Consider the following 15,431-nt stretch of genomic DNA (forward strand, 5'->3'; position numbering starts at 1 on the left):
CCTGTTTTTTAGCCGATGATGAGCGGAAAAGGTGAAATGGCAGAAGTGCTCATGCACCAATTACAACAAAGAATCGCGAGTTTACACAACAGCATTGGACACACAGTTAAAGGAGAATCTAACAGGACATTATTTTATGGACTTTCGAAGCATAAAACAAGTGGGTATACGCAAATACTGATCCTTAGAAGTCGCAATACGCAAACAGCCCTGAGCAATAAGTAAGCATACGGCGTATGCGTGCGTATCGCCCCGACTACACCACTGGTTCACACAGAACGCGTCTTTGCGTCTGAAAACGCACAGCATAGAACGCGAGGGTCTCGAGACACGCTTTTGAGACGTGAGGCAATAACAACAATAACGGAAATAATAGAAATAGGCAAACAGCAGAATTGACAGATAGAAGTTTTGACATAGAAAAAAAAAGAAAATAAGATAATAATGGGCGCCTACTCTGCCATGTTGCAGTCATATAAAACAGTTGTAATGCCAACTTGCTACTGTAAACAGAAGCTCGCAACGCTTGCCCCGCCTCCGAGTTCTTCTGATTGGTCCACTGTTTTGGAACTGACATTGATGAGCGGCGCTGCGTGTAAAAGTTGAAATTCTTTTAACTTGACACGGCGTCTTAAAAACGCGGCGCTCATGTGCGAGGCGCTGCAAAAGACGTGAGACGCGAGCGTAACGGTCATGCACGTCCGTCAAGCATGTGTTTACATAGAAAAACAATGGGAAAGTAGCGCATTGGAATAGAAAAACGAGTTCTGTGTGAACGGCCCCTTAGTGAGTTTTTGAAATGAGCGCGTGCGTAAGAACAACCCCCCTCCTTCACAGCTCATTTCGAGGGAATGCCTCCCAAAACTCGTGCACGAGTATTGGAATACGAGCGTTTGTTTACCACCGGCATTCACTGTGTCGTGTTAGTGGATTCATTATGTCGAACTCACCGCAGGTAACTCATAATCAAGGAACGTCATGGCAGTGATTGACAAGCCAGAGGGCCAATCCGCGCACGTCTCTCACAAGGAACGCCATGGCAATGATTGACAAGCCAGAGGGCCAATCGTTTACGCGATGATCGCGTAAACTATTGGCTGATGTTTTTAAGGTCCTACCTCATGCACAGATTATGTATATTAATATTATTACTTTCAGTGCACCTAATAAATAGTCTTTTATCAGTTAGTAAAGACAGTTTCAAGTAATATTGCAAAAATGTATAAAACAAAACATCCTCTTTAGCACCTTTAACTCATCAAATAAAGATACATGTATCAATTACATCGTTTCACCAGTAGGTGTTGACAAGTGACTGTTAAAAAATGTATTTGTCTTTGTCTTTGAATATTTGTTCAAAAACACTAAACCATCTAACCTATCTTTTAAAAAAAACTGATTCTCAGTTTATTCAGAATCGTTCAGCTCTAGTGTGAATGTATGATCAGTGGTGGAATTGGTTGCGATGCAAGTGGCACCAGGTTAAATCTTGCCTAGGGCAGCAAATTGGCTTTTGAGCATGCATGACCCCTGCATGATAAGGAGGAACTGACACCGCCGGTGGAGGGCACTCAGTAAAACAGCTCGATCTACGGCGTCTCGGTTTGGACAAAAAGTGTCGTTTCCAGTCCATCAATGACGATGGGTGACACGATTTTTGAAGAATTAGAAGATTTGATGCATTTTTCTGTCGCCGATTTGCCCGCTCGTGGATATGCAGTGATGGAGGAGATCCGACGACAAGGGAAACTGTGTGACGTTACCCTAAAAGTACTGTGCTTTTCTTTGTTAGGGTTAATTTGCTAGTGAAATGCTAACCAAGTAGCACTGGGCTGTCAGCATGGTAGAGGCTAGTGAAGTACAGACACTGTTAGCAGAAGGAAGAGCTGTAATTTTCAAGCATGTCAGGTCGTTTGCTAATGTGTCTCTTTTGCATACAAAATTGAGCTTTATATATTTTGTATCAGTTTTGAAGGAGATTTACTCTAGTGTTATTTAGTTAGCATGTACAGCTAACACCCTCATCAGCTGCATATAAGCTGGATATTATAAACTATTAAAGCACGGAAGAGGAACAGTTCATCCTACTGTTATTGCTATTATTATTTTAACCGGTAGAGAAATTATAAACGGCTTGGGCTGTGAACTCGCCTTACATGGTCTGTTGAGTAGTTGTCATTTCCTTATGTATAATGTTTAACTATATTGTCAAGCTGAGTTTGATAGAAACACCTGTGAGAGCTGGATATCCAATATATCTTGAACTGGCTGGCTTATTTTAAAAAACAGTTTTTAGCTAGTTTTTCCCCCCTTTGTTTGTCATTACGCGATAAGTTATTTTTTAAAACTATTTTCCCCTCCCAAATAATAATTTCTATGCAGTATTTTTATATATATATATATATATATATATATATATATATATATATATATATATATATATATATATATATATATATATATTCGACATTTTCATTACTTTTTTAGTGAATGAGCTTTGTTGAGGGAATGAATTCAACAATCAATTTTTCAATTTAAAAAATGTCATTCAAATAATGATGTCAGTTTATATCTAGATTTCTTTTACTGTTTTAGCCTATTTTAATGCTTGTTTTAAATAATTTTGAGGCCCCATTGGAAGTGTGCTGAGGTCCCAGCCCGCCATTTGAGAACCACAGCTTCAGATTCATTACATACTAAATTCAAATACCTTAAGTCAAGTTAAGGTTTATTTCTTAAAACCTCAATAAAGCATGCAACAGTATTTGGAGGAACAGAAATGTTGTTTCTGCAGCTCAAGAGAAGAAAAGAAAGGTAGAATATAGTAGAGACATAAGTGTTTAAAATGAAATGTTAAGATATATATATGGAAATGTATGTTATATGAAATAGTGCAAAATAGTGCAAATTTCTTATGTTTTCTATACAAAAAAAGAAGAAGAGGTGGTTTGCTGCTGCCTCCTTGTTTTAGAGACTAAAGATGTGAGCGCGTAAAGATGGTAAAGATGGTTTTATATTCGCACATTCGGACATCCGTATTCAATAGCCTTGTTAATCACACTACATTGGACATTCAGTGGACATTCATAAGTAAATATGCCATTAAAACAATACTTGCCTATTTTGATCGACGGTGAAAAATGTTGTAAGTTGACAATCGTTTGTTGTCAATATCATGTCACTGCTTAAAATTCGCAAACATTAATTTATTGCACATTTATTGGAAAGTTTGAATTTATCAGAAGTCAGAATGTGTGTATATAAAACCAACTTTACCCAAGTGTTTTAGAGTGATGTGTATATACTTATTATTATATATGTTGCTGTATAAAGCACAATTAGTAGAAGCATCAGCTAATGAAACCTGTCTCTGATCTGCTGCTGTGCTTTAATTGTTGCATCATCAGCCCTTTATGTGGGTCACAGAGAGCAATAATCCTTTTATCTTTTTCACCTGACCTGCTGTACGCATGTCTTTGCTGACTGACAGCTGTCTTATTGTACATACTACAGATCATGCTTAGGATTATGGTATATTTTCAGTATATCAGGTTTTCTTAATCCCTCAATGTTCCATTTTCCCCCCACATTTGTGCTTTATTCATTAAAATTCCACTTGTCTGTTAATTTCTGGCCTAGAGAATGGATATACTTTGTGATCATTTTGGTGGAGGGATAATAATGTTTCAGATTTTTCATTTGGCACTATAAAATGCCACTGACTGAATTACACATTACACATTTCTATGTATTATGTGTGAGATGATTTCTGATCAAGATTTGTGCATCTGTCTGTGTGCATGCAGGTAGGAGAGCACAAATTCAGTGCTCACAGAATAGTTCTTGCTGCTTCTATTCCGTACTTCCATGCCATGTTCACCAATGACATGGTGGAATGCAAACAGGATGAGATCGTCATGCAGGGCATGGACCCCAGGTGAAGATGCAAAACCAATCAACAATCAAGATCTCTAGACATAGTCTTTTTTTGTCTGTAAGTGTTTGTTAATACTTTCATCTCTGTTTTGCCTCTAAACAGTGCACTTGAAGCTCTAATAAACTTTGCCTACAATGGACACATAGCCATAGACCAGCAGAACGTCCAAGCCCTCCTGATAGGGGCCAGTTTCCTGCAGCTTCAAAATGTCAAAGATGCCTGCTGCTCTTTTCTACAGCAGAGGTACAGATTAAACACATAATGATTTCTTCATAACATATAATATAGATATTGTAAGAGATATATGTATATATATATATATATATATATGTACATATGTATGTATATGTGTATACACACACACACACACACACACACACACACACACACACACACACACACACACACACAGTACTGTTCAAAAGTCTTAGACACTTGTGTAAAAATGAGGATGCTTTCAAAAATAATGTCATAAATAGATTTTAATTATCAATTAACTTATATTAACTAAATCAAATTAATTTGGTGTCACCCTTTGTGTTTAAAACAGCTTTTGTCCTAGGTGTGTGTGTAGTGTGTGTATATATATATATATATATATATATATATATATATATATATATATATATATATATATATATATAATGTATGTATGTATGTGTGTGTATGTATGTGTGTGTATATTTGTAGATTTGTATGTATATACACAAAGATGCAGGTTTAGTCACAGTTTGATACGGGTTTGATAAAGCATTAACTTCTGAATCTTTTTATAAAATTATTTTTTTCAATTATTTTTCTTCTCTGATTAATTTTTGAAATACATTAAACATATATATGCATAGATTGTCTGTTCTTCTGCGCTTTTACCTGTTGTGGCGGTTAGCAAACAGCATTGCATTACCACTCATGCCCCCTTCTGGATTGGAGTGTGGATCCCCTGTGACTCACTGTATGCATCGTTTGACTGTATTCACCGAACCGTGACGGTTTGGGATTAATCAAATACATGTACCGTTACACCCCTAATATAAGGATCATGTGACACTGAGTAATGATGCTGAAAATTCAGCTTTGCCATCACAGAAATACATCTTAAAATATAAATAAACAGTAAAAAAAAAAAAACAGTTCTTTTTAAATTGTTCAAATATTTCACATTATTAATATTTTACTGTATTTTGATCAAATAAATGACTACTTTCAAAAACATTAAAAATATTACAGATTATCATTTATTTTATGTACACAAAAATAAACTATTATTTTATATACACATTATTAGTGCTGCACATTTATCGCAAATTTTATCGCACAAGATTTGGCAAAGACTGCGATTATTTTATGCGTAGCTTGTCAGAGCTGTACGGCTCTTTGATCAGTAGTAAATGCTTCTCCATATGAAAGCCAGAGGGTGCTCTTTTGTAGAAACTCCAAGTATGTCCTGCCACAGAAGTAGATAACACACTTTATTCCAGTATAATCAAATAATAATGATAGGATCAAATAATCGTAATCAGGCCATTATGTAATAACTGTGACAGGCCTCTCTCAGGTTATGGAGTTATAAAGATTATAAAAAGGAGATATGAAAGTGATTCATTTCATATACACAGATCATTCTAGAGTTGCTCCTAATTTACAGGTTGCATCCAAAGAATTGCCTTGGTGTACGGCAGTTCGCAGAGACTATGATGTGCACTACACTTTACGATGCAGCCAACATCTTCGTTCACCAGCACTTTGTGGAGGTATCTTTGTCCGAGGAGTTCCTGGCCCTTCGACCGGAGGAGGTGTTTGAGCTTGTGGGCTGCGATGAGCTCAATATCCAAGCAGAGGAGCAGGTCAGATTCTAATGACTAACATAAAGTGACATAATGTTTTCTTTAATGAGACAAAATAAAATGAGAGAGCCTGATCCTATTTGTTGTTTAAAGGTGTTTGAAGCCGTGCTTGCTTGGGTGCGACATTCACGTGAAGATCGGGAGCCACGGTTACCGGAGTTACTGTCTAAAACCCGACTGCCTCTATGTCGACCTCAGTTCCTCGCTGACCGAGTCCAACAAGATGAGCTTGTACGCTGCTGCCACAAATGCAGGCAAGTTTCTGTTCGATAACTTATTCCCTATAGATGGACCTTTTGGGGAAACACACTGTTTCAAATCCAAAATATGATATTTTTGCAGATGCAAATTTACATGAAATACATTTTCAATACAATATCTAAGATTTGTACTTCAAACCAGCAGCGGAAGTTGCAATGTCTTTTCATCCCTATTGTGATGTAATTCTGAGTGAAATTTCATGAACAAGAAAAAATGTAGTGCAGGACTTGGTCATTAGAAATTGATTTGGATCAAAGTTGTTTGCTATTGTTGTGATCTCATGTAATTGCCCAGGTGAAAAAAAAAAGTAAATTTCTATAATATACTGAAAGTGCTCTATTTTCGTGCACTAATTTTGTAATTTATATAACTAAAAATTCTTCTTTAGTACTTCTTAAAGGTGCCCAAGAATGCTTTTTCACAAGATGTAATATAAGTCTAAGGTGTCTCCTGAATGTGTCTGTGAAGTTTCAGCTCAAAATACCCCATAGATTTTTTTAAATTAATTTTTTTAACTGCCTATTTTGGGGCATCATTAACAATGCACTGATTTACACTCGGCGCCGCCCCCTTAAATCGCGTGTTCCCTGCCACACGAGCTGTTGACTATATTACAGTGCATTTACAAAGTTTACACAGCTAATATAACCCTCAAATGGATCTTTACAAGATGTTCGTCATGCATGCTGCATGCATGCTTCGAATTATGTGAGTAAAGTATTTATTTGGATGTTAAAGTTTTATTCTGAGTGAATTTGAGGCTGTCCTCCGTGGCTAACGGCTAATGCTACACTGTTGGAGAGATTTATAAAGAATGAAGTTGTGTTTATGCATTATACAGACTGCAAGTGTTTAAAAAATGAAAATAGCGACGGCTCTTGTCTCCGTGAATACAGTAAGAAACGATGGTAACTTTAACCTCATTTAACAGTACATTAGCAACATGCTAACGAAACTTTTAGAAAGACAATTTACAAATATCAGTAAAAATATCATGCTATCATGGATTATGTCAGTTATTATTGCTCCATCTGCCATTTTTCGCTGTTGTTCTTGCTTACCTAGTCTGATGATTCGGCTGTGTGCAGCTCCAGACATTAACTGGCTACCCTTGTGTAATCCCTTTCATAATGTTGGGAACGTGGGCTGGCATTATGCAAATATTGGGGCGTGCACCCCGACTGTTACGTAACAGTCAGTGTTATGTTGAGATTCGCCTGTTTTTCGGAGGTCGTTTAAACAAATGAGATTTATATAAGAAGGAGGAAACAATGGGGTTTGAGACTCACTGAATGTCTTTTCCATGTACTTAACTCTTGTTATTTAACTATGCCGAGGTAAATTCAACTTTTGAATCTAGGGCACCTTTAAGATCATCTTAAGAACATCTAAGTGTACTCAGCTGTGCTATTTTGAGACAGCATGAAATATGAACTTAAATGTGCTTTTAATATACTATCTCTGTATTAAAAAAATGTATTTAGATACCACTTATAGTACATTTGAACCCATAGTGTACTACAAGTGGTAAATAAATAGGTTTTTTAAATATAGAGATAGTTTTATTTTATTTTATAAGCAAAATGGGTCATTGACATGACTTGCATATTTATGTGTCCAAGTGAGTTATTTCCTTTTAGAATAAATTGATAAATTCAATTTAGTTTCTATTCATTTTTAGTACATTTAAATAATACATATTATTTTACTGTATGTTATGTTATCTTAAACCCCCAATATGTCAGGTGGTGCAACTGTCTGAACAAATGAACAGACTATTTAAGTATTTAAAATGGTGTCTTAATAATAAAAAATTAAACACTAAATACTCTAAACTGCAAACATGGCTCTTTTATTATGAATTGACAAGGTAATAACAGTATTCATGATAATGCATCATCCAGAGAACCCCAACTGATCCGCTGATTTCAAGTACGTGTAGGTTGGTACACTTTCCATGTCAGGTGGTACAACTACAGTATATACATACAACTATTTGGTTGTACCACCTGACGCAAAAACAGTCAAAAAATGAATTTAAACAGCCCCTCCCAAAAAATGCATTACATCAGTTTTGAAAAGATTTTTGAAGCTTTATTTGTCAATGTCCCAAATGTAAGTTATTATTATTAGGTGGCTGGTAGCATTATTAGGTAATACTTTTGAAAGGATGTGGGGATTAATTATTTTTGGGAATTGTTTGTGCATTTCCAAAAATATCCATGCATGAACATGCATTTGTCTTACACTCCGACAGGGACCTTGTTGATGAGGCGAAAGATTACCATCTGATGCCGGAGCGACGGCCGCACCTCCCAGCCTATAAGACCCGACAGAGATGTTGCACATCCATTGCAGGTTTAATCTATGCAGTCGGGGGCCTCAACAGTGCTGGTACCTCCTTCTTCGCACTGTCCTTTTAGAAAACACATGTTCTAGTTTCTGTCAAGTGTCAGTTTTTGATATCGAGTCAATGTTTTATGAACAGGTGACTCATTAAATGTCGTGGAGGTATTTGATCCAATTGGAAACTGTTGGGAGCGATGCCAACCTATGAGCACAGCCCGCAGTCGAGTGGGTGTTGCTGTTGTGAACGGGCTGCTTTATGCCATTGGTGGTTACGACGGTCAATCACGGCTTAGAACCGTGGAAGTTTACAACCCAGAAACTGACACATGGACCAAAGTTGCTAGCATGAACACTCAACGCAGGTAGGAAATTGTGAAATTTTGAGGGAAATACACCAATCGGGCATAACATTATGACCACTGACAGGTGAAGTGAATAACACTGATTATCTCTTCATCACGGCACCTGTTAGTGGGTGCAGGGGCGTAGCACCAAATTTTGGGCCCTGGGTACAAACCATCTTGCTGGGCCCCCGTACCAAATACCATAGTGATACCAATGGGAGGGGTATTGCATTTTTATCATAATAACACTTAAAGGTGCCCAAGAATGCTTTTTTACAAGATGTAATATAAGTCTAAGGTGTCTCCTGAATGTGTCTGTTAAGTTTCAGCTCAAAATACCCCATAGATTTTTTTAAATTAATTTTTTTAACTGCCTATTTTGGGGCATCATTAACTATACACTGATTTTTTCAGCGCGCCGCCCCTTTAAATCGCGTGCTCCCTGCCACACGAGCTCTCCACTATATTACAGCACATTTACAAAGTTCACACAGCTAATATAACCCTCAAATGGATCTTTACAAGATGTTCATCATGCATGCTGTGTGCATACATCGAATCATGTGAGTAAAGTATTTATTTTGATGTTTACATTTGATTCTCTGAGTTTGAGGCTATGCTTTGTGGCTAACGGCTAATGCTACACTGTTGGAGAGATTTATAAAGAATGAAGTTGTGTTTATGCATTATACAGACTGCAAGTGTTTAATAATGAAAATAGCGACGGCTCTTGTCTCCGTGAATTCAGTAAGAAACGATGGTAACTTTAACCACATTTAACAGTACATTAGCAACATGCTAACGAAACATTTAGAAAGACAATTTACAAATATCACTAAAAATATCATCCTATCATGGATCATGTCAGTTATTATTGCTCTATCTGCCATTTTTCGCTGTTGTTCTTGCTTGCTTACCTTGTCTGTGCACAGATCCAGACGTCAATACTGCCTTTCCTTGTCTAACGCTCGAACATGGGCTGGCATATATGGAAATATTGGGGGCGTACATATTAATGATCCCGACTGTTACGTAACAGTCGGTGTTATGTTGAGATCCGTGTGTTTTCCGGAAGTCTTTTAAACAAATGAGATTTACATAAGAAAGAGGAAGCAATGGGGTTTGAAACTCAATGTATGTCTTTTCCATGTAGGCTACTGAACTCTTGTTATTCAACTATGCCAAGGTAAATTCAATTTTTGATTCTAGGGCACCTTTAAAATGTAAACAAAATAAGCCACACTCTGATTAATATATTTTTTGTCTGAAACTGAAATATATGGCTTTAAATGGTTGCTAAAATATCCTTTATTGTCACAATACCTTTTTTAAAGTGTAGGCTAAGTACAAGTTAATTGCTGATTATTTGTCTGTTTAAAATAAATGCAGACTATAGAATCACAGGGTACACTAACCGCCAAACTAAACATTCAGTCTTTGAATTACGTTTTAAAATAAGTCATTTTCAATCATTAAGATGTGCATTAAACTGAGAACAATCCTGTACTTAATGTAAGAGCGTGCGCGAGCTAATTTGCATAACAATGCAGTAAAATAGGCGCTAACGATCTGTGTTTTCGCGGGTGTTAGATTTTGACAATGGAGGGAAATATGCAGTGTTTTCATGTAAACTTCTGACTCTGGGGAGAACTGCAGCAGAAGAGGAGACAAGCTGCTCAGCTGCCTGGAGTGGCTGTGTGTTGAGCTCCCAGCTCCGCCTCCGTCTGCTTCTCACTCCGTTATTTACTCAGAAATATTGTTTGCTCGCCATGTAGGGTGTGATACTATAAAGTATTGGTATATTATTCAAATAGAGTACGAACATAAATGTATGCTATTCTACCTGGAGTAGATATTTATGTTAAAACAATGTCAATGCTCTGATGCATTTGGAGCTCACCTTTCTTTTCAAAAAACTGAGTGAGCAACTGCTTGCCCTCATTTGCCTTTCTCTCTTTAATCTTCTTTTCTTTTCGTTTTTGAGCCCCTGATTTTCCTTTCTTAAGGAAAGACATGACTCTTCCCCTGTCTTCCTAGTTCATATCACGGCTAACTCTAGCTCCTGTCTCATTAACTGATTCACCGCAGGTCCGCAGCAGAAGCACCTGACTTGCGGGTCGTACCATTTACATTGATTCGAGAGGGGTGGTGGGGCCCTGCACAGCATGAAAATGATTTTTTTTTATACCAAACCAGTGTCTAACTACAAGTTTAGTTTTGCACAAGAGCTTTTTTATTTGTACATAAATGCTATACAAATGTTAGTGTATGTATATGCATGTATAGAAAACTGACTTCTAAGGGGGCCCCCCCTGCCTCGGGCCCTGGGTACTCGGTACCCTTTACCCCCCCAGTCCGACGCCCCTGAGTGGGTGAGAATTAGGCAGCAAGTGAACATTTTGTCCTCACAGTTGATGTGTTAGAAGCAGGTAAAATGGGCAAGCGTAAGAATTTGAGCGAGTTTGACAAAGACCATATTGTGATGGCTAGACAACTGGGTCAGAGCGTCTCCAAAACTGCAGCTCTTGTGGGGTGTTCCCGGTCTGCAGTGGTCAGTATCTATCAAAAGTGGCCCAAGGAAGGAACGGGGTCATGGGCGGCCAAGGCTCATTGATGCACGTGGGGAGCGAAGGCTTGCCTGTGTGATCCGATCCAACAGACGAGCTACTGTAGCTCAAATTGCTCAAGAAGTTAATGCTGGTTCTGATAGAAAGGTGTCAGAGTACATAGTGCATTACAGTTTGTTGCGTATGGGGCTGCATAGCATTGGTTCAGGAATGGTTTGAGGAGCACAACAATGAGTTTGAGGTGTTGACTTGGCCTCCAAATTCCCCAGATCTCAATCCAATCGAGAATCTGTGGGATGTGCTGAACAAACAAGTCCGATCCATGGAGGCCCCACCTCGCAACTTACAGGACTTAAAGGATCTGCTGCTAACATCTTGGTGCAGATACCACAGCACACCTTCAGAGGTCTAGTGGAGTCCATGCCTCAATGGGTCAGGGCTGTTTTGGCAGCAAAAGGGTGACCAACACAATATGAAGAAGGTGGTCATAATGTTATGCCTGATTGGTGTATATTTAATATATTTTATTTGAAAAAATATTTTGAAGCTAAATTGAATTTGAATAATTGAATTTGCAAATATATAAGTACATGTGATCTATATATCTGATGCTTTTGGTCTTCTCTTTTTTCTGCATTAGTGCGATGGGAACAGTTGTTGTTGATGGTCATATATATGTCTGTGGTGGATATGATGGCAAGTCCTCTCTAAATTCAGTTGAGTGCTATTCCCCAGAGACTGACAGGTGAGTCATACATTCTTTAGATAATGTTTAGAAAATTATTTGGATCAATGTAGGGATGTCACGTGATTAATTTGTTAATAAAGTAATCAGCATTTTACGGAATGGAAAATATTTTGTTGGAAAAAAAAACAAAAAACAAAAGCCTTTCAAAATACATATAACTGTGTGACAATAATGTTTGGATCAAAAATATTTTTATTACTTAATACTACTAAAATACATAATGTTATTTTATATGTGTGCCCATCAGGCTGTATTATATTGCAAAAGAGACTAATAATAATTTATTTTTTTATTTAAATTAATCTTTACTACCTTCTACCCTGCCTTATGATTGTTATTACACTTTTACGGCTGAATATTAAAATCTAATGCTTATTTAATATTGGCCGAACTATATTGAATTTGAAAGGTCCTATCATGCACTGTTCAATATTTGAGCACTGCTTTATGATAGAAAGTGTGAATGCAGCCTAAAAGACCTGCTTCTCTCTGTTATATCATTTAATAATGATTTTTTATTTGTTAATATAATATTTTATGTTTAAAATAGCAAATTAATGTCATTAATATTATTTGTTCTATTAATTATAATTTGTTTCTTTGTTCTTCATTTTATTGCTGGCTGATTATTTGAATAATTACTTGAAACAGAGTTTACTTATTACATTGCATGTTTATTTTCATAATTTAATGTAATATATTAATATTTAATATAAAGTAAAGACATGTTCAGTAGCAGTGTTTGCTGTGGTTCTTTGGAATCAGAATGTGTCTGATTTTGTGTGTCTTGTGCTACCAGATGGACAATAGTGACAGAAATGAGCGCAAGCCGCAGTGCTGCTGGTGTTACTGTGTTTGAAGGCAGAATATATGTTTCAGGTGGTCATGATGGTCTACAGATCTTCAACACGGTAAGTGAACATCATAATTCTACTGACAGGATGTAAGTTACAAAATACAACGATATGTTAAAAGAATACTCCTTGTTGTTTCATGTCTCTGCCACTAGGTGGAGTACTATAACCAGCATACAGCATTATGGCACCCTGTTGCTCCCATGATAAACAAGCGCTGTCGGCATGGTGCTGCAGCCGTGGGCAGCAATCTGTATGTGGCTGGAGGTTATGACGGCTCTGCGTTCCTTAGTGGAGCAGAGGTTTACAGCTCAATAACAGATCAGTGGAGCCACCTTGTGGCCATGAACACTCGACGCAGCCGCATTTCTCTAGTGGCCAACTGCGGTCGACTCTATGCAGTGGGAGGTTATGACGGACAGTCCAATCTCAGCTCTTTGGAAATGTACGACCCAGAAATTAACCGCTGGACGTTTATGGCACCAATGGTTTGCCATGAGGGTGGGGTAGGGGTAGGCTGTATACCTTTACAGCCCACTTAACGCAACAGTCTCCCTCAGCCCTCCCCCCAAAAAATGTTTTTGTACTGAGTAATCTAACAAAATGCACTCATGATCCTTGCTTCACATGTTTGCATCAGAGGTACCATTATTCAGGCTTTTATTCTTAGAAAAGCCTAACGCAGATATGCCAGTACACCTTTAATGGTGACATAATCCTGTTCTGTTCTTTTGACGACCAAATGTAAAATTCATTCATGCATTCAAAGACATTCACAACAAATGGGCCGGACGTCTGCTAAAAAATGCACTTTTGCACTGTTAACAGATAGCGTGTATCGTGGGCCCATTTAAGCATCAGTTGTTGGATAATATCATCATGTACACATATAAATTTGTCATTTTTATTCCTCTAAACTGGAAGCCAACTTAGATTTCTAGACAGGTGAAAGTTAACCACTGTTAACCCATGCCATAATTGGGAGAGTATAATCAAGTAGGTATGATTAATGAGGATAAAGCTGTTTTTAATTCTATTTTATCAAGATTTTTTCATACTTAGAAGTACTAATCGTATTTTATTTGGGATATTGCTCATAATGAATGTTGCAGATCATGATGGAAATTTAATGTGAGCGAATGACCGCTTATGTGTCTGCGCAAAACATCTGCTAGATGTGCCATGACTTTCCACTTTATATGAGAATATGTTTTGATTTCACCACTTTATTGACTTGAATTCTCCTAAATTTGAAAGAAAAGTTCAGTTTTTAGTGTGTAGATCTTTTCGATTTTGGGAATGCCGATCACCAGCTCTGTGTACTGGATGGATGGGTTGTGATGTGCCCATCTAATCCCATTTCTTTTTCATTTTCTCTCATATTTTTGAGAATCAGCACACATACCAAAAAGAGGGAGCGTGAAATTGACATTAACTGACAAAGTTAGAGAGGACTCTTGTCAGAAATGTGCTTTCAGGATTATTCACTATGTTGAAGTTTGAGTGTTGGAGGTTTAAATAGAACGTTCCCTCGTGCTTTGTGCAAAAAAATGTCCAAATTATGGTTCATGACTGTATAGTTGTTGTATACATTTTTAACTTCAAATAACACATCTGAAATTAGGATTACTGACTGTGAATTTTTAACACGGTTTATATTTTCTTTCTCATATTACCAGTACTGCATTTCTCTGCTGATTTTATTTTATGATTTATTTTGTATTAACTTCCAATTGTGATGCAGTATTTCTACTTTTAATTTATTATTAGCTGTAATCGTTCTTCTTTTTGTAGCATTGCACATTGTAGTTTTTAAGTCACATAAATGCAAATCAAGTTTACGTTTTACAGAAATCTAATATATATATATGAATCACATTTTCTGTATGTGTTTGAATATATTCCTCAGCTACCTCCGTATGAGATGGGAGAGCTCAACAGGGACAAATATCGAGTCGGTCGCCCTGGTGTCTTTTAAAAACATTTCCATTTAACCTGAAGGAATGGCATTAACTGAGATCTTTTGTGTGGGACTAAAACATTCTTTTTCACATAATTCCTAAATGTCTTAAATAAACATTGATTTTATGGACACAATGCCGCCCTGTGCCGTAATTTTCCCTGTGACGCACGACAACTTTGGGTCACACCCTTTGAGTGGTGTTTTAATTGAACAGACGTGTGCCTGTTCACTGTTAGTATGAGAGTGAAGGATGACTGGGAACATGCAAAGAGCCCTGCTGCTGGTGTTGCTGCTCATCTCTGTGCTGAACTTCTCAGCTGCTTTTCCCATGGAGCCACTTCAGAAGGTATAATATATATGAATCTTCTTTTTAAATGGGAATAAACCCAAAACGTATCATTAAAACTGTTTATATTGAAAAGAATAACAATAACTGATGCTATGCATTTGTTGTTCATCTTGCAGACGCCTCTACTGGTCCAACCATCAGATCCACAGCCGTCAGAAAGTGTAACACTAGGAAACTCACAGGTGAGAATTGTGTTTTGTGATGTGACACAATCA

General features: G+C 37.3%; 1 protein-coding gene across 1 annotated transcript; it reads left to right on the plus strand.

Moving 5' to 3' along the window:
- The first annotated feature begins 1,518 nt into the window (after positions 1–1,518).
- On the plus strand, positions 1,519–14,998 carry klhl18 (kelch-like family member 18). Its single transcript, XM_048163072.1, has 10 exons — positions 1,519–1,770; positions 3,807–3,937; positions 4,040–4,180; positions 5,583–5,781; positions 5,875–6,035; positions 8,300–8,436; positions 8,531–8,753; positions 11,943–12,047; positions 12,850–12,961; positions 13,060–14,998. The coding sequence occupies exons 1-10, from the start codon at positions 1,636–1,638 to the stop codon at positions 13,444–13,446; spliced, it is 1,731 nt and encodes a 576-aa protein (XP_048019029.1). The 5' UTR covers positions 1,519–1,635; the 3' UTR covers positions 13,447–14,998.
- Positions 14,999–15,431: the final 433 nt, after the last annotated feature.

Source organism: Megalobrama amblycephala, linkage group LG17 (genome assembly GCF_018812025.1).
Source record: "Megalobrama amblycephala isolate DHTTF-2021 linkage group LG17, ASM1881202v1, whole genome shotgun sequence".
Classification (NCBI taxonomy): domain Eukaryota; kingdom Metazoa; phylum Chordata; class Actinopteri; order Cypriniformes; family Xenocyprididae; genus Megalobrama; species Megalobrama amblycephala.

Excerpts from the sequence above, each read along its gene's own strand:
- klhl18 (XM_048163072.1), top strand. The coding sequence starts at position 1,636 with ATGACGATGGGTGACACGATTTTTGAAGAATTAGAAGATTTGATGCAT. Across the intron at positions 8,437-8,530 it reads CGGGGGCCTCAACAGTGCTG|GTGACTCATTAAATGTCGTG; the intron begins GTACCTCCTTCT and ends TTTTATGAACAG. Across the intron at positions 8,754-11,942 it reads AGCATGAACACTCAACGCAG|TGCGATGGGAACAGTTGTTG; the intron begins GTAGGAAATTGT and ends TTTCTGCATTAG.